Source organism: Indicator indicator, chromosome 1 (genome assembly GCF_027791375.1).
Source record: "Indicator indicator isolate 239-I01 chromosome 1, UM_Iind_1.1, whole genome shotgun sequence".
Lineage (NCBI taxonomy): Eukaryota > Metazoa > Chordata > Aves > Piciformes > Indicatoridae > Indicator > Indicator indicator.
The window spans coordinates 3,711,316-3,738,929 of NC_072010.1; the positions used below are offsets into that span (position 1 = coordinate 3,711,316).

Consider the following 27,614-nt stretch of genomic DNA (forward strand, 5'->3'; position numbering starts at 1 on the left):
CAGCTGTCAAACCAGCACCACCATGCCCACTAAACCATGTCCTGAAGTGCCATGTCTACACACGTTTTGAAGACCTCCAGGGATGGTGACTCCACCACTTCCCTGGACAGTGAGGGGCATCTGAGACAGAAGACACTGGTGGAAGACCTTCACTCCCCTAATTCCCCACTGTCTCCAGCAGGGATTGGATTTTGTGAAACATAGGGCACCTTCTTGGGTTACTGAACCCACTGAGGAGAGTGAGCTCATCCATCCCTAGGGCCAAGTGTAAGACTGTAGCTGTGTTGTTTTTACAAGATAAAAATGCTCAGATGTGTGATTAGCCTGAACAAGTTCTATATTTTTGTGTATTCACCAGCTTGGGGGCTTTAGTCTCAGTCAAACATCACCAAAGAGGAACCATTTGTGAATGCCACCATGAAATGGGTACAAGAATTATCATCTTTATAGTGGTCCCACACAGCTCTCATGCTTTGCTTCACTGACCTGCCTTGATGACCTGGGCTTGAAAGCTCAGCATACCCTGCTTGAACTAATTTGCTGTTCTGTTCTTCCCTTCCAGCTGCTTGGAGCAAAGATGGATAAGATACTGGAAGCTGTGGTGATGTCCTCATACCCCAACAATGTGAAGCAAGGGCTGGTGAGGCGTGTCATTGAGGCAGCGAAGCAGCCCATGGACAGTGAACAATGCTGGTCCATGCTGGAGCTGTCTACCAAGCTTTATCTCACGGGGGACACCAAGTACAAAAGAGAGATTGGCAAAGAGGTTTTGGAGGTTTATGGCCACTACCACCCGGAGGAGTTTGAGGAGTTCTTCAACGTCCGCTTCCTGCTGAGTCTCCTCCAGGAAGGTTATGGACCTCTGGGGAAGAGAAGCCATTACGTCCTCGATTACATCCAGTTAGGCCTGCAGTTCATCTTGGAGAGCCCATCAGCAAACAGCATCTTCAGCCTGCTGAGGATCGAGGTGCTGCGGAAAGTCTGCGAGAGGCCCAGCCCCAGGCAGTGTGCGAAGATCAGCAGACTCTTGATCCAGCACCCTCAGTGCATTCCCGGCGGCAAGCACCAGCTCTTGTTCTGCCAGCAGCTGATCCGCTGCATCGCCCACTTCCAGTGCGTCTCCGAGGGGGAAGAGGACATCATGGAGTTCTTGGAGCAGGTGAACAAAGTCAGCAGCCTGCTGCAGCGCATCTGGAGGGCTCAGACCTCAGCCATCCTGCCTTCTTTGAAGGAGCTGTTCACTATCATTTCTTCCACAGGTAATCACAGAAACACAGAGCGGTAGGGGTTGGAAGGCACCTCCAGGGATGACTGAGTCCAACCCCCCTGCCAAAGCAGGGCCACCTAGGGCAGGTCACACAGGAGCGCATCCAGATGGGTCTTGAAAGTCTCCAGAGAAGGAGGCTCCACAACCTCTCTTGGCAGCCTGTTCCAATGCTCTGTCACCCTCACAGTAAAGAAGTTGTTCTTCACGTTGAAGTGGAACTTCCTGTGTTCCAGTTTGTGTCCATTGCCCCTTGTCCTATTGCAGGGCACCACTACAAAGAGCCTGGCACCTTCTTCTTGACACCCACCCTTCAGATGTTTGTACACATTGATAACATCTCCTCAGTCTTCTCCTCTCCAGACTAAACAGCCCCAGGTCTCTCAGCCTTTCCTCAGGAGACAGTCCCTTAATCATCCTGTAGCCTCTGTTGGATTCTCTTTAGTATATCCCTGTTCCTCTTGAACTGAGGAGATTGGAACTGGACACAACACTCCAGATGTGGCCTCACCAGGGCAGAGTAGTGGGGAAGGAAAATCTCCCATCGCCTTGTAAATGAGAATGCAAATGTTGGCTCTGCTGAAGCCAAATCTGATTAGTTTGACATCTTGCATGGTTCTCATCCTCTCCAGAAATGCAACCACAGGTGAAATACATAAACAAGCATCTCTAAAAGTTATCCAGGGTTTTAGGTTAGGAAAACAGGATCAGAAACTAGGGACAAAGCTAAAGAGTTATATCTCACTGATCTAGAGGTAGAAAGCCCTCTCTGGGGGGTGATTGTATCTTAAGGTGGGACAGAAGATATTTAACCAATAAAGGTTATTGCAGAGGTTCTCAGAAGATTTTTTGAAGTACCTGAGAGGTGAGGTTCTGCTTTAGCTGCTCATAAACCCCGGAGGAGATGGGTTTCTCAGTGCTCTCTGTATGAAAGCCTCATCCTTTGGAAGTTGATCCAGGCATGCAAACCTACAGCTGCATCTCCTTGCAATTATCTGCAGTACTTAGTACAAAGAGAGCAATGCAGAAGAAACCTGGGAGCCAGGGATGGCTGAGGAGTGTTCTTGCACCTGTGATCTCTTCTTCCCTTTGGGCTGTGTATGGACCGTCACCATCCCTGGAGGTGTTTGGAAGATGTGGTGCTGAGGGATATGGTTTAGTGGTGGACTTGGCTGTGCTAGCAGTTGATGATCTTAAAGGTCTCTTCCAACCATAACAATTCTGTGATTCATGCAGCAGCCCATCTGCTATGACCCAACCTCATTATGAGTGAGCTTTGAGGAGTTGTCCTCCTAACACAGCTAAGTAAGGATTCCACCCAGCTGACTATCTGCTTCATTTACATAGGAAGAAATGATCTGGCTTTTAGAAGTGGGAAATGTCCTCGTGTGCCTGGTTTGCCTTTCAGCTAACATCCTGATTGCTGGTGCTGATTCATGTCTTGCAGAGGAGCAGGAAGCACCATCCAACGCTTTGGCCAGCGTGGTCCAGTTTGTCCCTCTGGAGCTCATGGATGGCGTCATAAGAAACCTAACCAACGATGACAGCATCACTGATGTGCAAATGATGACAGCCATTGGCAGGTAGGAGAAGCTCCATGAGTGAATGCTGTTCTCAGGAGGTGAAAAACCCACCTGGAGGCTTCACTCAGTTCCTTTGTGTGGTTTTGTCCCAACCAGTTTGACTGGTGATGTCTCATGAAGAGTGTTTGGAGAAAAAGGGAATTTCTGGATCCTTCGTTCCATCTTTGAGGGCCTAGAAAACTAGAATAAAGATTTTTACATTTATTATGTTATTATTGTTTATTCTATTTGGTTATTGTTATTTATTATGTTACTATAGTTTATTTTATTTGGTTATTGTTATTTATTATGTTATTGTTTTATTCTGATGATTTTTTTTTTCATATAATGTTATGAGATGCCCAACATAAGATAGCTTGAAGAATTTTAATTTCTTTCCAGAAGCTTCTGAGGGACTTTTCTTCCCCAAAATCTCCTTTCTAGGATTTCATGTTGATCCTCATCTCCCTTCAGAAAGACATCATCCTAAATCACCAGTCACAGTAAAAATCTTGGAGGTGGAGGTTTGCCTAACTTTCAATGATTCCACCTTGACCTTTGTCAGATAAATGTGGTGCTGGTGATCTGAATCTTAGTCCTGGATGGTGTTTATCCCTGCTTTTTGAGGAGGCAGTGAATGGAGACATCAAGGCATGGTGAAAAGTAGTAGGTGAAGTAGTAGTAGGTTAGGGGCTTCCCTGCTGGAAAGCAGCTCCATGGAGAAACATCTTGGAGTCCTGGTGGACAGCAAGTTCTCCATGGAACAACAATGTACCCTTGTGGCCAAGACAGCCAGTGGGATCCTGGGGTGCATCAAGAAAAGTATGGCCAGCAGGTCAAGGGAGGTTCTGCTCCCCTTCTACTCGGCCTTGGTGAGACCACACCTGGAATCCTGTGTCCAGTTTTGGGCTCCCCAGTTCAAGAGAGACAGAGACCTGCTGGAGAGCATCCAATGGAGAGCCACGAGGATGATTAGGGGACTTGAGCACCTCCCCTATGAAGAGAGACTGAGAGGGGATATGATCAATGTCTATCAATAGCTGAGGGGTGGGTGTCAAGTGGAGGGGGCCAAGCTCTTTTCAGTGTGCAGTAATAAGCCAAGGAACAATGGATACAAACTTGAACATAGAAGATTTCACCTCAACGTGAGGAGAAAGTTCTTTACAGTGAGGGTGATGGAGCACTGGAACAGACTGCCCAGAGAAGTTGTAGAGTCTCCCTCCCTGGACACATTCAAAACCCATCTGGATGCATTCCTGTGTGGCCTGCCCTAGGTGATCCTGCAGGTGGTTTGGACTCTATGATCTCTGGAGGTCCCTCCCAACCTCTAATGTTCTGTGATACTGTGAAATACTACCTGGCATGCAAGACTGTGCAGAGCCAGATGCCTCTTTGGCATCAACAAATCTTCTTTGCATACTTGTGTCCAAGTCCTACAGCTCATCTGTGCTCCAGTGCCTTTCTCCACACTTGCTGAGGAATATCTTTAATGATCTTAAGGGTCTTTTCCATATCTTTAATGATCTTAAGGGTCTTTTCCAACCTAAATAATTCTATGATTCTTTCTTCAACTCACGTTTTCCTTAGAGGCCTCCATTTAAATGAGTGATGTTCACAGGCAGTAGCACACACACTTAAGCCAAGGCAGCTGCTGTGATTTGTGAAACAAGGCTGGGAACACCTCTTTTCCTCTTCTTCTTACAAGGATTTGTGTCCCCTCCAGTAAGGTTACATGACAGAAACACACATTTTTCCTGATGGGGAATTTTATGTAGGCAGAAAGAGGTTGCTTCTCTTTGCCATTTTCTCCATTCTTTCCCCCCTCTGGGCACCTGCTGCTGTGAGCTCCAGGCAAGAAATCCTTTAGGAGCACCAGTGTCTTAAGCATAGAGGTTGTAAAATCAATTGCGTCGTCCCCAAAGCATTCCTTGTCATGCTGAAGGATGAGTAAATGATTACTCAGAGTTAGCCAAATGGTAATCAGAGCCTCCAAAACGTAATTAAGATCTCTTAGGAGAGATGCAGAAATTTTGGTGGAGTGTCTACAGCAGATGGGTGCCCTAGAAAACTGCATGACAGCTGAGGTTTGGATGACTGTGTGCTCTGTGCCTATCACAGTACGTCAAAGGTTGGAAAGGACCTCCAGAGATCATCAGGTCCAACCCCCCTGCCAAAGCAGGACATCAACAATAGTTCACAACTAAATCATAGAGTCATAGAATCAGCCAGGTTGGAAGAGACCTCCAAGATCATCCAGTCCAACTGATCACCCAGCCCTATCTAATCAACCAGACCATGGCACTAAGTGCCTCATCCAGGCTTCTCTTGAACATCTCCAGGAACAGCGACTCCACCACTTACTTCCCTGGGCAGCCCATTCCAATGGCAAATCTCTCTCTGTGAAGAACTTCCTCTTCATACCCAGCCTATACCTCCCCCGGCACAACTTGGGGCTGTGTCCCCTCCTTCTGCTGCAGGTTGCCTGGGAGAAGAGACCAACCCCCACCTGGCTACAACCTCCCTTCAGGTAGTTGTAGACAGCAATGAGGTCTCTCCTGAGCCTCCTCTTCTCCAGGCTAAACACCCCCAGCTCCCTCAGCCTCTCCTCATAGGGTTTGTGCTCCAGACCCCTCACCAGCTTTCTTGCCCTTCTCTGGGCACGTTCCAGTACCTCAACATCTCTCTTGAACTGAGGGTCCCAGAACTGGACACAATAGGTCACAACAGATCACAACTAAATTTGGGGCTAAGTAAAATAGGGCTTCTAAAGAAAAACTCTGTTGATTTAGAACATCAACAAAGAATGCATGAGCTGAAAGGATCTTTCAGCTGAGGATCAGTGCTGTGCTGGTTGGACACAGAAGTTTCTTCCCCCAAAGTTTGGTTTGGGAGTTAGCAGGAGAGGGGGAAAGGGATGTGGGGAGGATCTTCTGATCAAGCAAAAACCAAATAGTGGTAAAAAAAAAAAAAAGCAAGCCTGGCACCTGCTGGTGTAAGTGTACATCACAATCCTTAGTAGAGGGTTTCTTTTAGAGCTTACGTCTTTTCAGATAACTCTATTAATGTGCATCCATGATGTCAGAAGTACTCACTGATTTGGGGGGGTTAATTATTTATTTTTCCTGAAGGTGTAGCAGAAGATTAGGGAAGTGATTGTCACCCTGTGCTCAGCACTGGTGAGGCAACACCTTGAATACTGGGTTCAGTTTTGGGTGCCTCACTACATGAAGGATATTGAGGTGCTGGAGAGTGTCCAGAGAAGGGCAGTGAAGCTGGTGAAGGTGTGGAGAACAAGTCTTGTGAGGAGCAGCTGAGGGAATGGGGGTTGTTTAGCCTGGAGTAAAGGAGGCTGAGAGAAGACCTCATTCTCTACAGCTCCCTGAAAGGAGGTTGGAGTGAGGTGGGGATCAGTCTCTTCTCTCAGGTAACAAGTGACAAGATGAGAGGAAACGGCCTCAGGTTGTGCCAGAGGAGGTTTAAGTTGAATATTAGGAAAAGATTCTTCATTGAGAGAGTGCTCAGGCATTGAGACAGGCTGTCCAGGGAAGTGGTGGAGTCACCATCCCTGGGGGATTTAAAAGCTGTGTAGGTGTGATGCCGAGGAACATGGTTTGGTGGTGACCTGGCAGTGCTGGGTTAAATAGTTGGAACTGATGATCTTGAAGGTCTCCTCCAACCAAAGAAGATAGAGTGAAGAAGGAGATTTGGATCTCTGAATCCATCTCCCTGCTTTACAGACTCCTTTCATGAATGTTCAGCTACACTCCTCAAAGCAGGAAGGGTTTTTGTTCCCACTGTTCTTCTTTCATAGCTGTTCCACCACTGGGTTTCTTTAATGGCTGCAATGTCTCTTCTAATAGCCACCCTAGATCTATTTCTGGCCACCATCTAGTTAATGTGATCTCATGCCAACACAAATATCTGCAATAGCTTTTCTCCCTCTCTGGAATTTATTCCTTCAATGTGTGCAGGCAGAGCAGCCTCTTCCCATCTCTGCTTTCCTAAACCAGCTGGGTTGTTTTTTAGCTTTTCTTGCAGGAAATATTCTTCTTTTCCCTGACCACCTTAACAGGCTTTTTCCACACCTGCTCCCACTTCAATTCACATAATCACAGAATCAATCAGGTTGGAAAAGACCTCAGAGATCACCAAGTCCAACCTATTACCTAACACCTCCTGACAACTAAACCATGGCTTCAAGTGCCACATCCAATCTTGTTTTGAACACCCCCAGGGACGGTGACTCCACCACCTCCCTGGGCAGCACATTCCACTGGCCAATTACTCTTTCTGGGAAGAACTTTCTCCTCACCTCCAGCCTAAACTTCCCCTGGTGCAGCTTGAGACTGTGTCCTCTTGTTCTCCTACTGGTTGCCTGGGAGAAAAGACCAACCCCAACCTGTCTACAACCTCCTTCCAGGTCATTGTAGAGAGCAATGAGGTCTCCCCTGAGCCTCCTCTTCTCCAGGCTAAACACCCCCAGCTCCCTCAGCCTCTCCTCACAGGGCTGTGCTCCAGACCTCTCCCCAGCCTCGTTGCCCTTCTCTGGACATGTTCAAGTGTCTCAATGTCCTTCTCAAATTGAGGAGCCCAGAACTGGACACAGTACTCAAGGTGTGGTGTAACCAGTGTTGAGCATAGGGGAAGAATGACTTCCCTGCTCATGCTGGCCACACTATTTCTGATGCAAGCCAGGATGCCATTGGCCTTCTTGGCCACCTGGGCACACTGCTGGCCAAGACCAATTCATTGGTTTTGGACATGGATGATGACTTTGTGCACCGTGTTCCAGGTGTGGCTTTAAACAACAGCTTGAGAGGTCACTGCTTTACCATAGAGAACATCTCCTGTTCTGCACCACAGTATGGTGCCAGGCTTTTCTATGGCTGCTGTTACACTGGGAACTTGTAGTCACCCAGTGTCTGGCTGGTCGTCTTCAAGCAGACAAGTACCTATCCCATAACATCCATTTCTTGTGCCTTGCATGCATTTTGAATCAATCCATTTCCTTCCATTTCTACACTTTGAATCCTCAAGGTCTTCCTCGTGGTAGCTTCATCCTCCTCTTGTGCTGATGATGCCTCCCAGCTGTGCATCATCACAGATTTCACAGCCCTGTTCAGGATGTCTGTGCTAACATCATTAGATATTAAAGAACGTTGCTTGATCCTTTAGGATAACCAGCCAGATAGGATCTGCTTCTGTCCTCTGACTAGAAATTCATATATCCTGACATAACCACAGAATCCTGACATTCTTCCAGAATGCCCTGGAAGCTGGAATCACAGAGTCACAGAATGTTAGGTATTAGAAGGGTCTTCAAAAGATCATCCAGTTCAACCCCACTACCAGAGCAGGATCACCTAGACCAGATCACACTGGAATGAATCCAGGCAGGTCTTGAGTATCTCCAGAGAGGGAAACTCCACAACCCCCCTGGGCAGCCTCTTCCAGTGTTCCATCATCCTCAGAGTGAAAAAAAAAATTCCTCCTGTTTCCATGGAACTTCCTATGCCTCAGCTTCCACCCATTGCTCCTTGTCCTGGCATTGGGCATCACCAAGCAGAGCCTGGCTGCATCCTCTTGGCACTCACCCTTTACATATTTATAAACATTAATGAGGTCATCTCTTAGTCTCCTCCTCTCCAGACTAAAGAGACCCAGCTCCCTCAGCTTCTCCTTTGGCACCTATGGGAACCCTCTGTGGCATGCTATCCCTTCTTGCCAGTCATCCCTTCATTGTCTACCTATTCTTCCCACATAAAGCACTTTGCCAAAGTTAATGGAGATATTAAAACTCTTCAGAATTGAATTTTAAGTGATGGAAGTCACCACTTCCTTTTGTTTGGAGTCCCTAAGTCTTCAAGTTTCAATTTCATATCAGCTGTTGTTTCTCTTGTTTCCATTCTCACATCTTTTATGTGCCTTCTCTTTGTCACCTTGATCAATTCCTTCCTCTTGCTGAGCATGGAGGCAGAGGATGTGTTTAATTTGGAAATCACATCTAGAGGCCATATCTTATCTTTGATCACTCTCCCATCCTCTATATACAGTGACTGCATGGCTTGCTTTATTTTCTTCTCATGCAAATGTCTGCAGAACCTTTTCTGGTATTTGCTTAATTACCCAACTCGGCTTGACTTTTGGTATTTCTCAGCATCCCACTGTATTCTGCTCTTCAGGCTTTCTTTCCTGGCTTGCTTTTTGTTTTTCCATTTCCTTGTAGACTTCCCTTCTTCCTGCTCTTTGCCTTGTGGTGCTTAATTATCCATGTTCCCTTCACATATTTTGCACAAGATACAGGCTGATAAGCAAAAGGGTAAGACAGCTGAACTGAGGTGGGAGACTGAAGATCTGGGATCCCTTCAAATCAAAGGTACTGAAATGGTTAGCAAAGATTGACTGCTGGAGATCCCAAGCCCTTAATTACTTCCCATTTTTATTTAGCATTACATTTAAACAGAAACAATGTCTCATTGCTCAGTCTGAGGTTATTTTTTGTGAGTGACTTCTGTAAAGTGATGGTTACTTGCAGAAACACAACAACACATTGGCTGAGTAGCTGTAGATGAAATTTATTAGCTGTGGCATTCAGGCATATTTGGCTTCTATAGGCCTTCTGGTTCCTCTCCTCTCCTCTCCTCTCCTCTCCTCTCCTCTCCTCTCCTCTCCTCTCCTCTCCTCTCCTCTCCTCTCCTCTCCTCTCCTCTCCTCTCCTCTCCTCTCCTCTCCTCTCCTCTCCTCTCCTCTCCTCTCCTCTCCTCTCCTCTCCTCTCCTCTCCTCTCCTCTCCTCTCCTCTCCTCTCCTCTCCTCTCCTCTCCTCTCCTCTCCTCTCCTCTCCTCTCCTCTCCTCTCCTCTCCTCTCCTCTCCTCTCCTCTCCCTCTCCTCTCCCTCTCCTCTCCCTCTCCTCTCCCTCTCCTCTCCCTCCCCTCGTTTCCCCCACAAAGAATTAAAGGATCTGAATCAGAGTGATTTTTGCTTGCCAGTAATAATGCAGAGATCACACCAGTATCACCTTGTTTTCTGATGGTGCAAATGCAGAGACCTCAACCAGCTCCTCACACAGGTGGTATACAGAGCCTCATACCAGTGTTAAAAACTTGAACTCAGGTTGACTAAAGTGAGTGGAAGAAATCTCCACTTTCTTCTGTGGCCTTGGATCTGGTCCTCTGATGAAACCACAGTGTGGGTAATTCCACTTCAGGCTCTGTGGTGCTGTGAATAACATCCAGAGATGTTATGTCCCCAGAGAGGTGGTAGAGTCTTCTTCTCTGGAGACTTTCAAGACCTGTCTGGATGTGTTCCTGTGTGACCTGTGCTGGATTCTAGGGTCCTGCTCTGGAAGGGGGGTTGGTCTTGAAGACCTCCAGAAGTCCCTTCTAACCCCCAACATCCTGTGATCCTGTGATCCTGTGATCCTGTGAAATGCCTTATGAAGAGCCCTTTTATGTGGTCATCCCACAAGAATCTGGAGGAGATTTAACCCGGAGTGGAGCTTGCCTTTCACAATATGTGAGTTAAGTTCGCTTTCAGAGTTTGTATTTCATTTCAGGATGATTGACTGGGTGTCCTGGCCCCTGGGGAAGAACATTGACAAGTGGATCATCGCTCTGCTGAAGGGTTTGGCTGCAGTGAAGAAGTTCAGCATCTTGATTGAGGTTACTCTTTCAAAAATTGAAAAGGTCAGTGGGCTCTTTTAAACATGAGTGTGAACAATAGATTTCTTCCTGCACCTGAAATGTCTCCTTGCCTTTCAACTGAATGGGGACAAGATGTGACTTCAGATGTGCTGAAGAGAGTGTGCTGCCCCAAATGGTTTTGAAGGAACGTTGTGTCCCCTGCACCTTCTGTGAGTGCTGCATTGCTGTGTATGGGGTTGTCCTGGTTTCAGCTAGAATGACCAATTCTCCATTCAGTTATTAATCCTTTTAGCTCATTCTCTGCTCAGTGAGGGCACCTTCTGAAATTCCCACACAGTGGCTGCTTCTAGCAGTGAGAATGCTGGTGGCCTGAGTTACTGCCAAGGGCTGGGGTGCAGAAAGGCTCTTGCCTAGACTTGCTCCTCGGTAGACCACGGTCACTGCTAAATCGTGTGGAGGTGCCATGAGTTAAAGGGTCATAAATGAGTGAAAAGGTCACACTTGTAGGCAAGAGAGGACAGGACAGGTGACCCAAACCTGACTAACAATGTATTCCATCCCAGGGGTGTCATACTCAGTGTAAAGCTGAGGGATCACAAAGATTAAAGCCTCTTCTTCTATGTATGGCTTCCGAGGAGGTCTCTGTCTGTTCTACCTTTGATCCCAATCCTTGAGCTCCTGAACCCAGCTCCTAAATCCAGTTCCAGAATTCCATTCCTGTCTGACACTGAGCCCAATCTGGACTCTGAGGGAGTTCCATACTGGTTTTTTACATATCTGTACATATTTCAGTATTTTCTTCTTACTATCTTTTATTTTTATTACTGTTTCATTAAAGCTGTTTTAGTTTTCTCTTCCAGCCCATTCATCTTTCTCCCTCACTCCCTTTCTCTTTCCCTTATGTGAAGGAAGAGGGATCAATAGAGAGCATCTGCCATTTGCCTAGTGGCCAGCCCATCTGTAACCCTTGACAGGGGTGGGGAGTTGGTACTGGTTTTGCAGCTAGCAGTGATATTTTCCAGAGCAACCTGCAGTTATTTAGGTCTAGATATGCAGAGTTACTTATATCTTGAAGATTATGAAATAAATGAAACCAAGGATTTTCAAGCTAGCCAAACAATTTTCTTCCCAAGCTATGGAGCTCTTTGGGAATGTGGCATGCTCTCCTTCAGCAGTGCCTGGATCAGTGCTGCTTGGCCAAGTACATACCAGTGAGCATATTAACAGTCTGCACAGCCAGAGGTTGGTTTTGGAGTCTATGCCCTGGCCTCAGTTCTATTTTCCATGCTGCTGTCCTGCTGTTCTTTCCTTCATATAATAGGAATAACACTTGGCTGGGCCTCCAGTGGAAATTGCCATAGAAGTTATCAAGGTCATTATTATCAGTATTGGAACATTATCAACAACTACATTGGTCCTTGTGAGATGATGAGGGGACTGGAGCATTTCTGAGAGGAAGAAAGGCTGAGAGACCTAGAGTTGTTTAACCTGAAGAGCAGACTGAGAGGAGAACTTCTCAATGATCAGCAAGAGCTAAAGGGAAGGGGGCAAGAGGATGGGGCCAGACTCTTTTCAGTGGTGCAAAGGGCACAAATTTGAACTCAGGATCTGAACATAAGGAAAAAATTCTTTCCTGTGAGGATGCCAAAACACTGGACCAGGCTGCCCAGAGAAGCTGTGCAGACTCCTTCTGTGTATTGCTTCCAAACCCACCTGGATCTGATCCTGGTCAACTTGCTTTAGGTGACCCTGCTTTAGCAGGGGGGCTGGGCTAGATGATCTTTAGAGGTCCCTCCCAAGTCCTACCATTCTGTGATTCTGTGATCCTCCATATTCACTGGGCAGTGGGAGAGCAGCCAAACATCTCTTTATCTTTCCTTTTGTTGTTAATGCATAGGGAAAGGACAGAGCCCTTAAAATAACATGGGATTTTTGGAAACTTGGAAAAATGGTCTGAAATGGGTAGAGAGCATTGCCAACTGACATCATGTTTTGTAAAGTAGGATAAATAACATTACTTAGCCTTTGCTTTCTATGTCTTTGCCTGAAAGATTGGTGACAAAGTTCCAAATATCACAATAAAAGAGAGGAGGGAAATAAGAATAAAAAGAAAGATGGGGACAGACTTTTCAGCAGAGCCTGTTGTGACAGGACAAGGGGTGATGGTTTTAAACTAAAAGAGGGGAGATTTAGGCTAGATAGAAGGAAGAAGTTTTTTCACAATGAGAGTGGTGAAACACTGGCCCAGGTTGCCCAGAAAGGTGGTGGATTCTCCATCCCTGGAAGCATTCCAGATGAGGTTGGACAGGGCTCTGAGCAACCTGATTTAGTTGAAGGTGCTCAGTGCAGGGGGTTGGGCTAGGTGACCTTTAAATGTCCTCTCCAACCCAAGCCAGATTACTATTCTATGATTCTGTAAGAGGCATGTTTTAGAAAACCTCTCATCCCTCTGTGCTTGCATGGCCTTGTCCATCGAGGCACAGAGATGCAGAGGTGTTACAGAGGTCTGTGCCTCACTGCAGCAGGCATTGTACAAGCCTGAAAGAGTGATGATAACCACACAGCATTTTTAGGATGCCCTGAGGCCATGAAGGAGATGATTCTGGAGAACTGACTGCAGGCTGCTTGTTTCAACATTCAGCATGGAGTAGGACCAGAGCAGCAGCTGTGGTAGATGCCCAGTGCCTCTCTTTCCTGCTGGCCTTTTCTCCTGTGTGTTGTGGTGCCTTCCTGCCTTCTCATTTTGCTTTTTTTTCCCTTCCCCACCAGGTCTTCTCCAAGTTGCTGTACCCCATCGTGAGAGAGGGGGCTTTGTCTGTCCTGCAGTACATGCTGCTGAGCTTCCAGCATTCCCACGAGGCATTTCATTTGGTAAGGCTACACCTGGCACTCAGATGAGGACATTGCCCTGAGTGTAACCATTCCATGGGACAACACAGGTGGGAGGAAATGGAAGAGGCTGAGATATTGGGGAATATTTCCCTCATCTACTGAACCTAAAAGGATTTGGTTGCCACAGGCAGAGAAACCATCCTACATCAGAGAGCAAGGTGCAGAGGAGAAGTGAGGATTCTGTGATTTTGCTTTCTCCTCTGGTGCTTCCTCCCATTTCTCCTGAAGCTTACCAGCTGGATGTCCAGAGATAAATGAGTATAATGCTGATTGGGGTTGGCCCTTCCAGATTTGAAATGTGAGTCATGTGTGCATGGTCCATTTTTTTTTCTCTGGTGCTCTACCTGCTGGAAGAGTAATCTCTGTGGGCAAGTGGATCATTGTGGTACTCTCTCAACCTCAAATTCCACCAGCCAAGGTTGCAGTTAATAAAAATAAACTGGGTGGCCTGTCAAGCCACACTGAGTGCCTCATCAGCAGTGACTGTGGTGCTCTTGAGATCATTTGAACCTGGAACTTGCCAGTTCTGCAGTTGGAAGAGGAGGTTCCCCTCTTCCCTGCTCTTGCTGTTAGACCACTTGCTTCTCCCAATCACTTTCCCTTGTGCTGAGCCATTTGTATGGCCTGATGCTGACCTGGGTTGTTAAAGGATCACAGGTGAGACCTAACCAGCTTGGTCTTGGCCAACCAGACCTGCACTATTGCATCTGCCTGGAGAAGGAAAGGAGAAAAGGTGAAGAGGTGGCCTGGGGCTGGTCTGTGTTGACTCTAACTGTCTTAGGATGAAGTTTCATGGGCAGGTTTAGAAGATACAGCTTCTTTCCCTTCCCCACTTCCCCCACCTTTTCAGCTGATGCATGATAGATGTTGCCACTATGGCTTTGGAGTGCATTAGATGAAACCTTTGGATTGAGATCATCTCAGACTGCTCAGGTCAGGGATAACACTCTGTTTGCTGTTTCCTAAGCAGGTGCCTGACTGTTCATTGGCCTCAGTGGGTTGCATTCCATGTGTGACTTCACACTGTCACCAACATGTGGCATCCAATACCATTTCTTGAAGGGTCATCTTTCAAAGCATTGCACAGTGTCAGAACAATTAGAACTTGAAGACTGGATCAAAACACTTCCACTTCATGAATTCTGCACTGTTACAAGCAAACCCCAGTTTTAGCAGCACTTGAATCTTCTTTTTCCATTTCCACAGTGGTATTTGCTGTTTTATCTAGCTGTTGACACTAAGGCACAGCTCTGCTTCTGGCTGGCATTGCCCCTGGAATGCTCTAATTAAAAAACAAGGCTGAAAGCAGAGGCATGCTTGCAGTGATTGAGCTGATAAAAGCTCTAATGGAAAATTACTTCTATTAATGTCTGATTTTATGCTTTTTTTTTTTTTTTTCTGCAGCCCTCACATTTGGCTTTTCACCTAAAGTTCTCAGAAGAAGTAGATAAGGCTGGAAAAAAAAAAAGCAAAGCTAGCCAATATTTTCAACTGCTTAGTTTTTGTTGTTTGTTTGTTTCATTCCTCAGCTGGAGCCACTTTAAAAGAGCCTGAATTTCTTGAGAAACTCTTTGGTTTCTAAAAATAGGGCCATTCCACTGGACTGTCTTCAGTTGGGCATCCAAATTTTGAAACACTTTTCAAAAGCTGTCAGCTGCTCTTGGCTTGAAGTTCCTCTCTGCTGCCCAGCGAGCGTAAATTTCCTCCCCTATTTTTTAAACACAAAGGCTCAAACCTGTCTTGCTCCTTTGGTTTTTGCCTTTGCCCTGCCACTTTGGAAGGGTTTTGAGTATTGTTCCCATCTTAGCTTGGCAAAACAGTGATGAATGAAATCATAGAATGGTTTGGGTTGGAAAGGACCTTAAAGATCAGCTAGTCCCAATCCCCCTGCCATGGGCAGGGATATTTTCCACTAGAGCAGGTTGCTCAAAGCCTTGTCCAGCCTGGCCCTGGATACCTTCAGGGAGGCTGCATTTACAGCCTCCCTGGGCAACCCTTTCCAGCTCTCACCACCCTCACTGTAAAGAACTTCTTCATAACCTCCAGTCTAAATCTCCCCTCTTCCAGCTTTAATCCATTTCCCTTCACCTTATCACAACAAGCCCTTGTAAAAAGTCCCCAGCTTTCATATAGGACCCTTTCAGCTACTGGAAGGCCACTATAAAGTGTCCCCAGAGCCTTCTTCTCCTGTAGCCTGTCCCCACAGGGGAGTAGTACTGGTAAGCAGTACTGGGATTTGTTTTCTTCCCCAGCAAAACTTGCTTGTGGGAAAGGAAATAGTTAAAATTTGCAACATTTTTGAGGGGGGGGGGAAGAGAGAGAGAAAGGAGAAAGAGGCAGGGAGGAAGACAGGACCAGGAAATGGCTAGGCTGGGGATCCTGATACTTTGATCCAGGATTGTTCTGGGGTAAAAGTAAAATAAAATATAAATATAGAGAAAATTGTGTAAGTGTCCAGGGTCACTGTAGCACATCTGGATGGTTGGAAATGGGTAACTAATTCTCTGTGCAGCTGCAGGGTCAGCAGAGGGTGCCCGTGAGCAATGCAGCATTGGTCTTTGCCTCTGCTTTTTCTTGTTGAAGTTTCTAAGTGAAAGCAGAATAACAAAGGTTCTGTTGGTGTCACCACCCATCCCACCATACCAGTGCCAGCTTAGCTTATGAAGTATAAAATATAACACACCAGACTCTTCTTGTAGGCTAATTCATCTATTATAGAATCACAGAAGCACAAATCATAGAATTGTTTTGGTTGGAGGAGAACTTTAAGATCATCAAATCCAACTGTTAACCCAGCACCAATAAGTCACCACGGAATGTTGGTCCCACAACAGCCCATCTGCACATCTTTTATAATCCTCCAGGGATGGTGACTCTGTCACCTCCCTGGGTATCTTGTTCCAGGGCTTGACAACCCTTTCAGTGAAAAAAGTTTCCCTTATATCTAACCTAAACCTTCCCTGCTGCAATTTGAGGATGTTTCCTCTTATTACTAGGGAGAAGAGACCAACATCTACCTTGCTTCATCTTCCTTTCAGGGAGTTGAGATGGCAAGAAGGTCTCCCCTGAGCCTCATTTTCTCCAGACTGAACATCCCAGTTCCCCCAGTTGCTTCTCCCAGGACTTGTGTTCTAGACCCTTCACCAGCTTTGTTGCCTTTCTCTGGATATGCTCCAGCACCTCGATGTCCTTGTAGTGAAGGGCCCAAAACAACCCAGTGCTCAGGGTGTGGCTTCACCAGTGCTGAGTACAGGGAGGACAATCACTTCCCTAGTCCTGCTGGCCGAACTGTTTCGGATACAAGCCAGGATGCTGTCAACCTCTTGGCCACCTGGGCACACTGCTGGCTAATACTTGGCCAGCTGTTGAACAATAGCCCCAGGTCTTTTTCTGCCAGGCAGCTTTCCAGCCCTATGCATATAGTGTTGCAGGGGGGGTTGTGAATGAACTGCAGGACCTGGCATTTGGCCTTGTTGAACTTCATACCACTGGTCTCAGCCCATTGATCCAGTTAATCCAGATCCCTCTGCAGAGTCTTCCTACCTTCAAGGAGATGAACACTCCTGTCCATCTTGGTGTTCTCTGCAAACAAACTGCATCCCCTCATCCCAATCATTGCTAAAGATCACAGAATCACAAAACAGGGACCTCCAGAGATTACTGAGTCCAACCCCTCCTGCCAAAGCAGGCTCACCTAGGGTAGTCTACACAGGAATGTGTCCAGGTGGGTTTTGAAAATCTCCAGAGGAGACTCCACAACCCCCCTGGGCAGCCTGTTCCAATGCTCCATCACCCTCACTGCAAAGAAGTTTCTCCTCATGTTGAGGTGAAATCTTCTATGTTCAAGTTTGTATCCATTGTTCCTGGTCTTATTACTGTGCACCACCAAAAAGGGCTTGGCCTCCTCCACTTGACACCCACCCCTCAGCTATTTATAGACATTGATCAGTCTTTGAGTCGTCTCCTGACTAAACAGCCCCAGGTCTCTCAGTCTCTCTTCACAGGGGAGATGCTCAAGTCCCCTAACCATCCTTGTGGCTCTCCATAGGACTCCCTCCAGCAGGTCCCTGTCTCTCTTGAACTCAGGAGCCCAAAACTGAACACAGTTATTAAAAGAGATCCCAGCACTGCAGGTTTCAAACCCTACACTTGGTTTCAGTATGTATCACTGCTTTCCACCGTGGGGGTGTGATTTAGTAGAGATTGATCTGCAGGAAGAATGATGGCCACAGCATGGCAAAGCAGCAGCACAAATCTGCAGGTGTCATACAACATGAAACCCTTGAAGGTCTGTAGCATTTGTGCTACTAAAGCCAACAGAAGACTTGCTGCTGAGTTCATAGGGTGAAAGATTAAGTGCTGAATGGAACTGAGGTCCACTCCTGTTGACTGTGCTTTCTGCCTGGAGGTGAACTTCATTCCCCTGCATGTGTATTAAAGCTCTGTGAGTAATTTGAAGCCTTTTTTTGATGCAATGAATTTTCTTTTTTCCAGCTGCTTCCTCACATCCCCAGGCTGGTGGCCTCTCTGAAGAAGGAGGACTCCAACTCTGCCACCAGCTCACTGGAGCAGCTGGCTGAGCTCATCCACTGCATGTTCTTCCGCTTCTCGGGATTTCCAGATCTCTATGAACCAGTCCTAGAGGCAGTCAAAGTAAGACACACACATCTCAGCCCTTTTTCCAGTTTAGAACTGTTTCAGTTGGAAAAATCCTGTAGGATCTGCAAGTCCAACCATTGACCTAACACCACCATGGCCATTAAACCAGGTCCCAAAGAGTCATGTCTTCATGGCACGTTTTCCTTACGGAAATAGTATGTTAGCTTGCAGGCTAGTGCAGAGGCACTGTCCTGTAGGCATATCCTAACCTCAGCACCTCAAACTGTACTATAAGAAAGGGTTTAATATTCTGAGTTAGGCAAACTGAGGGAAGACACTTCTCTAAAGGTGAGCCTGCAGAAGTCCTGATCGTGCCTCTGGGTTTTAGCTATAACTTTAGTCTTGAATGTCTCTAAAGGACTAATACTGACAGCTAAACACTTCCTTGCATGGATGCATGTTCACACAAAGAACAAGGGAAATGAGTTGTGTGAACACCTCTAGCAGGGGAGTTTAGCTGTTCACAGGATCACAGGATGTTAGGGGTTGGAGAGGATCTCTTGAGATCATTGAGTCCAAACTCCCTGCCGGAGCAGGACCATAGAATCTAGCACAGGTCACACAGGAATGCATCCAGATGAGTCTGGAAAGTCTCCAGAGAAGGAGACTCCACAACCTCTCTGGGGCACCTGTTCCAGTGCTCTGTGACACTTACAGTGAAGAAGTTCTTCCTCATGTTGCGGTGGAACCTCCTGTGCTGTACTTTACATCCTTTGCCCCTTGTCCTCTCACAGGGCACAAGTGAGCAGAGCCTGTCCCTTCTTTCTTGGCACCCAGCCCTCAGATATTTATACACTTTTATTAGATCCCCTCTCAGTCTTCTCCTCTCCAGACTAAACAGCCCCAGGGCTCTCAGCCTTTCCTCATCAGGAGTGCTACAGTCTCTTAACCATCCCCATAGCCCTCTGTAAGACTCTCTTGACTAAATCCCTGTCCCTCCTGAACTGGGGAGCCCAGAACTGGATGCAATATTCCATGTGAGATCTCACTAGGTCAGAGTAGAGTGGGAGGAGAACCTCCCTGGATCTGCTGGACACACTCCTCTGAATGCACCCCAGGATGCCATTGGCCTTCTTGGCCACAAGGGCACATTGCTGTCCCATGGATAACTTTTTGTCCACCAGGTCCTGTTGCCTGTTAGTAACTGATCACGTGGAAAGGTAACACAGATCTCTCTTTCCAAGGCTCTTCCTGTGCCAAACGAAGACCGGATTAAACATCTCCTGGGACAAAATGCTTGGACCTCCCAGAAGAACGAGCTGGCCTGCTTCTACCCACGCCTGGCATCCAAATCGGAGACAGGAAAGATAGGGTTAATTAACTTGGGCAACACCTGCTACATGAACAGCATCATACAGTCTCTTTTCATGGCTTCAGAGTGAGTTTTTCCTCCCTTGCTCCCACTCAGGACCACTCCTGGGCTTGCTCCTTGCATCCCACGCTGATTTTTTTTCCCCCTGCCGCTTGTTTGCATCTCTGCTTTTCTCCTGCAGCTTTCGCCATTCGGTGCTGAATCTAACCGAGGGCAACTCCCAGCCCCTGATGACAAAGCTCCAGTGGCTCTTTGCATTTTTGGAGCACAGTCAGGTAATTATTTCATGTTCCAGTTATTTGTTTGGACTGTCGGCTGCGGAAAGGCTCGTCTCCAAGTTGCTTCCTGCCGACTCCAGCGTGCTGATAAGGAGCTGTGGATCTTGGTGGCTTTTCGTAAAGGGACGAATTTTGTTTACGTGAAAGAGGCTAATTTCGGGGGGGTGGGGGGGGGGTGGGGGGTGGAGGAGGCAGGCTCCTGTCACCCGTGAAAGCAAGCTGTGTTCACACAAGGCTGCCTGCCTTCAGCCTGTGGTCCTGATGCAATAACTAATGGTTTTGACAGTGACGTCTGTTTGGTGACAGTTTGCAGATGTGGCCACTGAAGAGCCTGTTGGTATAAAGCTGAGGGGTTTGTTGCATAGAATCATAGAACTGTCAGGGTTGGAAGGGACTTCAAGGATCATCTAGTTCCAACCCTCCTGCCATGGCCAGGGACACCTCACACTACATCAGGTTGCTCAGAGCCACATCCAGCCTGGCCTTAAAAACTTTCAGGGATGAGGCTTCTACCACCTCCCTGGGCAACCTGTTCCAGTGTCTCACCACCCTCATGGTGAAGGAACTTCTTCCTAACATCCAATCTGAATCTATCCACTTCTAATTTTGTTCCATTCCCCCTAGTTCTATCACTACCTGACACCCTAAAAAGTTCCTCCCCAGCTTTCTTGTAGCCCCCTTCAGATACTGGAAGGCCACCATAAGGTCTCCTCAGAGCCTTCTCTTCTCCAGACTGAACAGCCCTAACTCTTTCAGTCTGTCTCCATAGGAGAGGAGCTCCAGCCCTCTGATCATCCTTGTGGCCCTTCTCGGGACACATTCCAGCATGTCCAACTCCTTCTTGTAATAGGGGCTCCAGAATTGGATGCAGTACTCCAGGTGTTCCTTGCTGTGCTGCGAGGAAGAAGGTTGGAGCAGTTTGCTTATCCCCTTGCTTCACAGCAAAGCACAAGCAGTCGATGCAAATTGCCTTAAAAATGGTTTTGTTAAAAGAATAATAATAATAAAAAGACCCTTTAGATTCCAGATGCTTTGAGTTATCTCTACGTGAGGGAAGGTAAAATAGAAATAACACTCTTAAACAAATTAATCATGAATGCTTTCTTCACAAACATGAACTGGAATATGAGTGACCCCTGGAGATGCAGTTAGATCTCTTGAAAACACATCTTTCAGTCCACAGAAAGAGATAATTTTGGAAGTCCAGTGACATTTCCTTTGCTGTGAAACTAGTCATCTGGGCTTTGTTTTCCAAGCCTTGACTCACAAATCTGGTGTATAACATCATGGTATTATGTCACAGAACCACAGAGTGATACAATCATAGAATGGTTGGGGTTGGAAGGGACCTCTGGACATCATCTAGTCACCCTCCCCCAACCTTCAGGTTCACCTAGATTAGGTTGCACAGGTACACATCCAGGCAGATTTTGAGAGTCTCCAGAGAAGGAGACACCACAGCCTGTCTGGACAGCCTGGTCCAGTGCTCAAAGTAAAGAATGTTTTTCCTTAAGTTTAAATGAAACCTCCTGTGATCCAGTTTGTACATCTTCCCCTTGTCCTATCACTGGCCAGCACTGAGAAAAGCCCAGCCCCATCCTCATGACCTTTATTCTTTAGATATTGATTGGCATTGAGAAAATCCCCTCTCAGTCTGGTCTCTACTCCACTCTGGTGAGACCCCACCTTGAGTACTGCATCCAGTTCTGGAATCCCTGTTACAGGAAAGATCTGGATGTGCTGGAATGTGTCCAGAGAAGGGCCACAAGGATGATCAGAGGGCTGGAGCACCTCTCCTATGAGGACAGACTGAGAGAGTTGGGCTGTTCAGTCTGGAGAAGAGAAGGCTCTGAGGTGACCTTCTTGTGGCCTTCCAGTATCTGAAGGGGGATTCCAAGAAAGCTGGGGAGGGACTTTTTAGGGTGTCAGGTAGTGATGGACTAGGGGGAATGAAGAAAGACTAGAAGTAGGTAGATTCAGATTGGATATTAGGAAGAAGTTTTTCACCATGAGGGTGGTGAGACACTGGAACAGGTTGTCCAAGGAGGTAGTGGAAGCCCAGTCCCTGGAATTTTTTAAGGCCAGGCTGGATGTGGCTCTGAGCAATCTGATGTAGTGTGAGGTGTCCCTGGCCTTGGGGTTCCTTTCAACCCTGACAGTTCCATGATTCTATGATCTTCTCCCAGCTAAAGAGCCCCTGATGACTTCTGGGGGAAAAATACAGATAATCTGTTAAATTCAATAGCTGGTCACAGAAAAGTCTAGTTTTTGATGGCAAGTTGGGGTTTGTGTGATCTGTGGTGAGCAGATATAGAAGCATATTTGCTTGTGTAGTTTATGATGTGCAGTTTATGATGTGCAGTTTATGGGTAATAGTTTCCTACCAGTTTCCTGATAGCCTTCTAGTTATTTTTCTTCTTCAGGCTGTTTTTTACGTCACTTCTTTGCCAAAAATAGTTTTTTTTTTCCCATGTTAATTAAGCAGCAGCTTCCTAACAGCAGTGATTACAGAATCACAGAATGTCAGAGGTTGGAAGAGACCTCCAGAGATCACTGAATCCAACCCCCCTGCCAAAAGCAGGATCACCTACACTCTCTGGTAATGCAGATCACCTGCCTGTAGTGATCAGAATGGTGGGTGAAACTTTAGTGGATATTTAATGAAAGGATTTGGTGAGAGACATCCTGATCAAATTAAATATAGCACCAAATTAAATTCAGGCTGAATTAAATTAGAAGTCTCTGGGCCACGCCAATAAACCACTTTAAAATCAAAGGAAGAAATAAATGTGTGGATATTTTTTGGAAGTGCACATAAACTGGGGGGGGGTTGGCTGACACTTGTCAGGCTGTGCAGCATCCAACACGACCTGGACAGGCTGAGAGCTGTGTGCAGGCAAACCTCAGGAGGTTTAATAAGGACAAGTGCAGGGTCCTGCATCTGGGGAGAAATAACAACAGGCACCAGGACAGGTTAGAGGCTGCCCTGCTGGAAAGCAGCTCCACAGAGAAGGACCTTGGAGTGCTGGTGGACAGCAAGTTCTCCATGGAACAACAATGTGCCCTTGTGGCCAAGAGAGCCAATGGGATCCTGGGATGCATCAGGAAAGGTGTGTCCAGCTGGTCTAGGGAAGTTCTTCTACCTCTCTACTCTGCCCTGGGGAGACCACACCTGGAATCCTGTGTCCAGTTTTGGGCTCCCCAGTTCAAGAGAGACAGAGACCTGCTGGAGAGAATCCAAAGGAGAGCCATGAGGATGCTTAGGGGACTTGAACATCTCCCCTGTGAAGAGAGACTGAGAGCCCTGGGGCTGTTTAGTCTGGAGAAGACTGAGAGGGGATCTGATCAATGTCTATCAATATGTGAGGGGTGGGTGTCAAGTGAAGGGGGCCAGGCTCGTTTCAGTGGTTCACAGTGATGAGACAAGGAAACAATGGGTTCAAACTAGAACATGGAAGATTTCACCTCAACATCAGGAGAAACTTCTTTACAGTGAGGGTGACAGAGGCTGCCCAGGGGGCAGTCTCTCTGGAGACTTTCCAAACCCACCTGGATGTGTTCCTGTGTGCACTACCCTAAGTGATCCTGCTCTGGCAGAGGGGTTGGACCTGATGATCTCTTGAGGTCCCTTCCAACCTCTGATGTGATACTGTGATAAAATAAGGGCTGAAATTCAAGTCCTGGATTGCAGAAAACCAGGAAAAATCTTCCCCTGCATTGGGCTTTGCCCTTGTAGGGGTGGCAAAGGGAACCTTAGCAGGTACACAAACACTCCTTGCTCCCAATGAAGCAGCCAGAAAGTCATTCCTCTCCCCTCTCCATCCCCCTATGAGAGGTAAGAATCAAAACCCTAGGATTAAATGCACTTCTTCTGTGTTGCTTCTAGCGACCTGCCATCTCACCTGAGAGTTTCCTCTCTGCCTCCTGGCCACCCTGGTTCACCCCTGGTGCTCAGCAGGACTGCTCAGAGTATCTCAAGTACTTGCTGGACAGGTATGTGGCAAGTGTCATGGTTTTGGAGCCTGGTGAGAAGAGCATCCTTAGACCTGATGTCATGTTTGATGCTGACCCATGTACAAATGGGACAAGTGTGAGACCTGGAGGAGTTGGGACAGTGGAGATGTAGAATCGTGGCATAGTTTGGATATTTAAAGGCCATCTAGTCCAACTCCCCCTCAGTGAGCAGGGACATCCCCAGCTAGAGTAGGTTGCTCAGAGCCCCATCCAACCTGGCCTGGAATGTTTCCAAGGGTGGGGCATCTACCACCTCCCTGGGCAACCTGGATCAGTGTCTCACCACCCTCGGTGTGAAATATTTCTTTCTTATAGCTGGTTTAAATCTCCCTGGTTTAGTTTAATACCATTACTCCTTGTCCTGTTGCAGCAGGCCCTGATAAAAAGTCTGTCCCCCCTCTAGATATTGAGACTGGTCTGGGGCTCCTTGTTAAAACTCTCTTTGGGCTGGTTTATGGGTAAGGTCAGAACTTAGTTCAGCTTGAAAATTCCTGCCTTATCTCTGAAGGCAAAGGAAATGGTGCCAAATTTAAGGATTTACCTGATAACCCACTCAGCCTCCTCTGTAAAATGTTGATTTTTGCCTTTATTTTATCTAGAAGTCCCAGATCTCTGGTGTCCACGTGTTCCCCCTGGAAGGTGGGGTTCAAAGGCACATGGAGATCTCGTTTCCTAAATCCTGCCCAGCTCCTCCCTAGCTTCCTCCCACAGCACCAGACCCCTGGGGTATGGCAGGTAAACCTGTATTAACCCCTTGGAGTGAGGAACAGAAACTCTGCTTTAGAAACTGCCTTCTGGTGTTGTATTGATGTGTAATTCAGCCTTTTTTTAACCTCTGCCTAAGATTACATGAAGAAGAAAAAACTGGGAAAAGGATCTACCAGAAACTCAAGGAGTCCAGCTTGATGTCTCAGGCAGTAGAACACCATTACTTAAACAAGACATTGATTGAGAAGATGTTTGGGGGTAAAATGACGACAAAGATCCGCTGCTTGAAGTGTATGAATGTCTCATCCCGAGAAGAAGCCTTCACAGACCTGTCTCTGGCTTTTCCCCCACCAGACAGCCACGTGCCTGGGAGCATGTCTGTTCTACCCGTGGAAGAAATTGGCCCCCAGTTTATTGAGCCTCCTGAAAACCCAAGCCAGCTAACAGGGTCTCCCTGGATCCAGAGGAAGGTCCCCGTGGCTGAAGACCCTCCAGCCCCACCAGTGCTGGTGGAAACTTTGGGTTTCCAGGAGTCAAGAGAAGCAGCAAGTTCCTCAAGTGGCAGTGCTGTCGGCATGGATGCAGCCAAAGACCCTCTCTCAGCTTTTGGGGAGCAGGCATGTGCTCCCAAGGACTCCAGATCTGTCCCAGATTTAATCAACTACTTTCTATCCCCAGAGAGACTGACAGCAGAGAACAAGTACCACTGTGAGAAATGTGCATCCCTGCAGGATGCTGAGAAGGTGGCAGAGCTAACGGAGGGACCACACTACCTCATCCTCACACTGCTGCGCTTCTCCTTTGACCCACGGACGATGAAGAGGAAGAAGATCCTGGACAACGTCTCTATCCCCGTGGTGCTCAAGCTGCCCATCCTTGCCACTCCTGAGAAAACTGAGGAGGTTTGCCAGCGTGGCAAGGACAGGGCTGGGCCAGGAAGTGGCTTCATGTCTGTTGTGTATGACCTCTGCAGCGTGGTGGTGCATTCAGGCATCTCCTCCGAGAGCGGCCACTACTACTGCTACTCCAGGGAGTGCACCGACACCGTCCCCCACGGGCAGCCCCGGGACAGAGTGCCCAAACCAGCCTCTGACAAGCAGTTGGACTTTGAAATCCAGTGGTACCTCTTCAATGACACCAGAGTTTCCTTCTCCTCCTTTGAATCGGTCAGCAATGTCACCTCTTTCTTCCCCAAGGACACTGCCTACGTCCTCTTCTACAGGCAGCGGGCGGGCAGGCAGAGCTGCCTGCTGCAGGAGGCTCTGGCTGAGGCTGGCCACCTGCACGGGGAACCCTCCCTCCATAAGGACTTGATGGAAGCCATTTCCAAAGATAACATCCTCTACTTGCAGGTAACTCCCCTTGCAGTGCACAGCAGGGTGTGGTCCCATAGCTGCCTGGCTCTCCAGCCACCTTCCCACCCATCTGGGCAGCAGCAGGGTCATGTCCTGAGGATAAATACTTGTGCAGGTACCCACCCACTCTCTGAAGCCAAAGCCCATTTCCTTTTTAGTGCCCAAGTTGCAATTTTCCACTCATATTGGGCATTGAGGTTGGTGCAAGATGCCTTGTGGCTGTGGTTGGGGTCGACTTCATGCAGGGCTACAGGCTGGGGACAGAGTGGCTGGAGAGCAGCCAGGCAGAAAGGGGGTACTGGTTGACAGCAGGCTGAGCATGAGCCAGCAACATGCACAGGTGGCCAAGAAGGCCAATGGTATCCTGGCTTGGATCAGGAATAGTGTGGCCAGCAGGAGCAGGGAAGTCACTCCGCCCTGTGCTCAGCTCTGGTTAGACCACACCTTGAGTGCTGTGTCCAGTTCTGGGCTCCTCAGTTTAAGAAAGATGTTGAGATGCTTGAATGTGAGAAGGGCAACAAAGCTGGGGAGGGGCCTGGAGCACAAACCCTGTGAGGAGAGGCTGAGGGAGCTGGGGGTGTTTAGCCTGGAGAAAAGGAGGCTCAGGGGAGACCTCATTGCTGTCTACAACTACCTGAAGGGAGGTTGTAGCCAGGTGGGCCTTGGTCTCTTCTCCCAGGCAGCCAGTGACAGAACAAGAGGACACAGTCTCAAGCTGTGCCAGGAGAGGTTTAAGCTGGATGTGAGGAAGAAATTCTTCCCAGAAAGAGAGATTGGCCATTGGAATGGACTGCCTGGGGAGGTGGTGGAGTCACCATCCCTGCAGGTGTTTAAAATAAGACTGGATGAGGCACTTAGTGCCATGGTTTAGTTGATTAGATGGTGTTGGATGATAAGTGGGACTTGATGATCTCAAAGGTCTTTTCCAACCTGGTTAAAAAAAAAAAAAAAAAAAAGACTTGCTGTTGCCTACCCCAGATAGCTCTGCCTGAAATTTTCTCCTAGATGTCTAGGAATGATGGATGAACTGGAAACACAAAGTATAATAGATCTCATTCAGCTGCTGGAGTTCATAGCATCATAGAATCATCATGGTTGGAAAAGATCTTTAAAATCATCAAGCCCAACCAGAACCCAACTACCATGACTACTAAATTCTATCCTGAAGTGTCACATCTACAGGCTTCCTGAACACCTCCAGGGATGGCAACTCCACCACCTCCCTTGGCAGCCTGTTCCATGCTTGCCAAACAGCAGTATCCTGGAGGACCTGAGCAGCACCCTTTTGGAGGGTATTGGGGTCTTTCCTCTCCTCTCCCAGCTGGTCACTGGAGAGATGCAGTGCTTTGCTACATCCCTCCCACCGAACCCTAGAGATGACCACATGGCCTTCTCACCCCAATTTAATTTGGAGGAGGCTTCCAGGGGCAACCAAACAGGCTTCTATCTCCTTGGGGAGGTGGGAGCATCTTCCCACCCATGTCATTTAGCTGTAGATATGTATGTGTTGTTTCTCCCCCTTTTTTTATCTCCCAGGAACAGGAAAAAGAAGCAAGGAACAGAGCTGCCTACATTTCTGCCTTGCCAAAATCCCCGCTGTGGTGGAGAGACTTTGACAGGGACAAGGATGATGACAACTCCTCAGGGGGCTGCAGCCCAGCAGCAGGTGGGAGTGGATCTGGCTCCTTTCATGGGCTTGTCTTCTAGCCAACAGGTTAGACCAGATAGCCATCATCCACAGGGCCAACCTGAAGCCAGAGGCTCCTCTTCCTCACCCTGATGACAGCAATCATCCCAGAGGAAGATTTGGGAACATTTCAATGGAAAAAGACTCAGGGGCTATTTGGAGGCACCTGGAGGGTCTCACTGCTTCCTATGCACTTGGTCTTCACGCCTTAATGTAACTAAGCTAATGCAGAGTTAAGCAG

General features: G+C 47.6%; 1 protein-coding gene across 1 annotated transcript; it reads left to right on the forward strand.

Moving 5' to 3' along the window:
* The first annotated feature begins 577 nt into the window (after nucleotides 1-577).
* On the forward strand, nucleotides 578-27,393 carry USP35 (ubiquitin specific peptidase 35). Its single transcript, XM_054386440.1, has 10 exons — nucleotides 578-1,259; nucleotides 2,712-2,847; nucleotides 10,381-10,510; nucleotides 13,238-13,339; nucleotides 17,855-18,013; nucleotides 19,204-19,397; nucleotides 19,513-19,606; nucleotides 23,496-23,602; nucleotides 24,468-25,683; nucleotides 27,223-27,393. Exons 1-10 carry the CDS (start codon nucleotides 578-580, stop codon nucleotides 27,391-27,393), a joined length of 2,991 nt encoding a protein of 996 aa, XP_054242415.1.
* Nucleotides 27,394-27,614: the final 221 nt, after the last annotated feature.

Coding starts and splice junctions, on each gene's coding strand:
- USP35 (XM_054386440.1), top strand. CDS start 578: ATGGATAAGATACTGGAAGCTGTGGTGATGTCCTCATACCCCAACAAT. Junction 23,603..24,467: donor CTCAAGTACTTGCTGGACAG/GTATGTGGCAAG, acceptor CCTCTGCCTAAG/ATTACATGAAGAAGAAAAAA. Junction 25,684..27,222: donor ATAACATCCTCTACTTGCAG/GTAACTCCCCTT, acceptor TTTATCTCCCAG/GAACAGGAAAAAGAAGCAAG.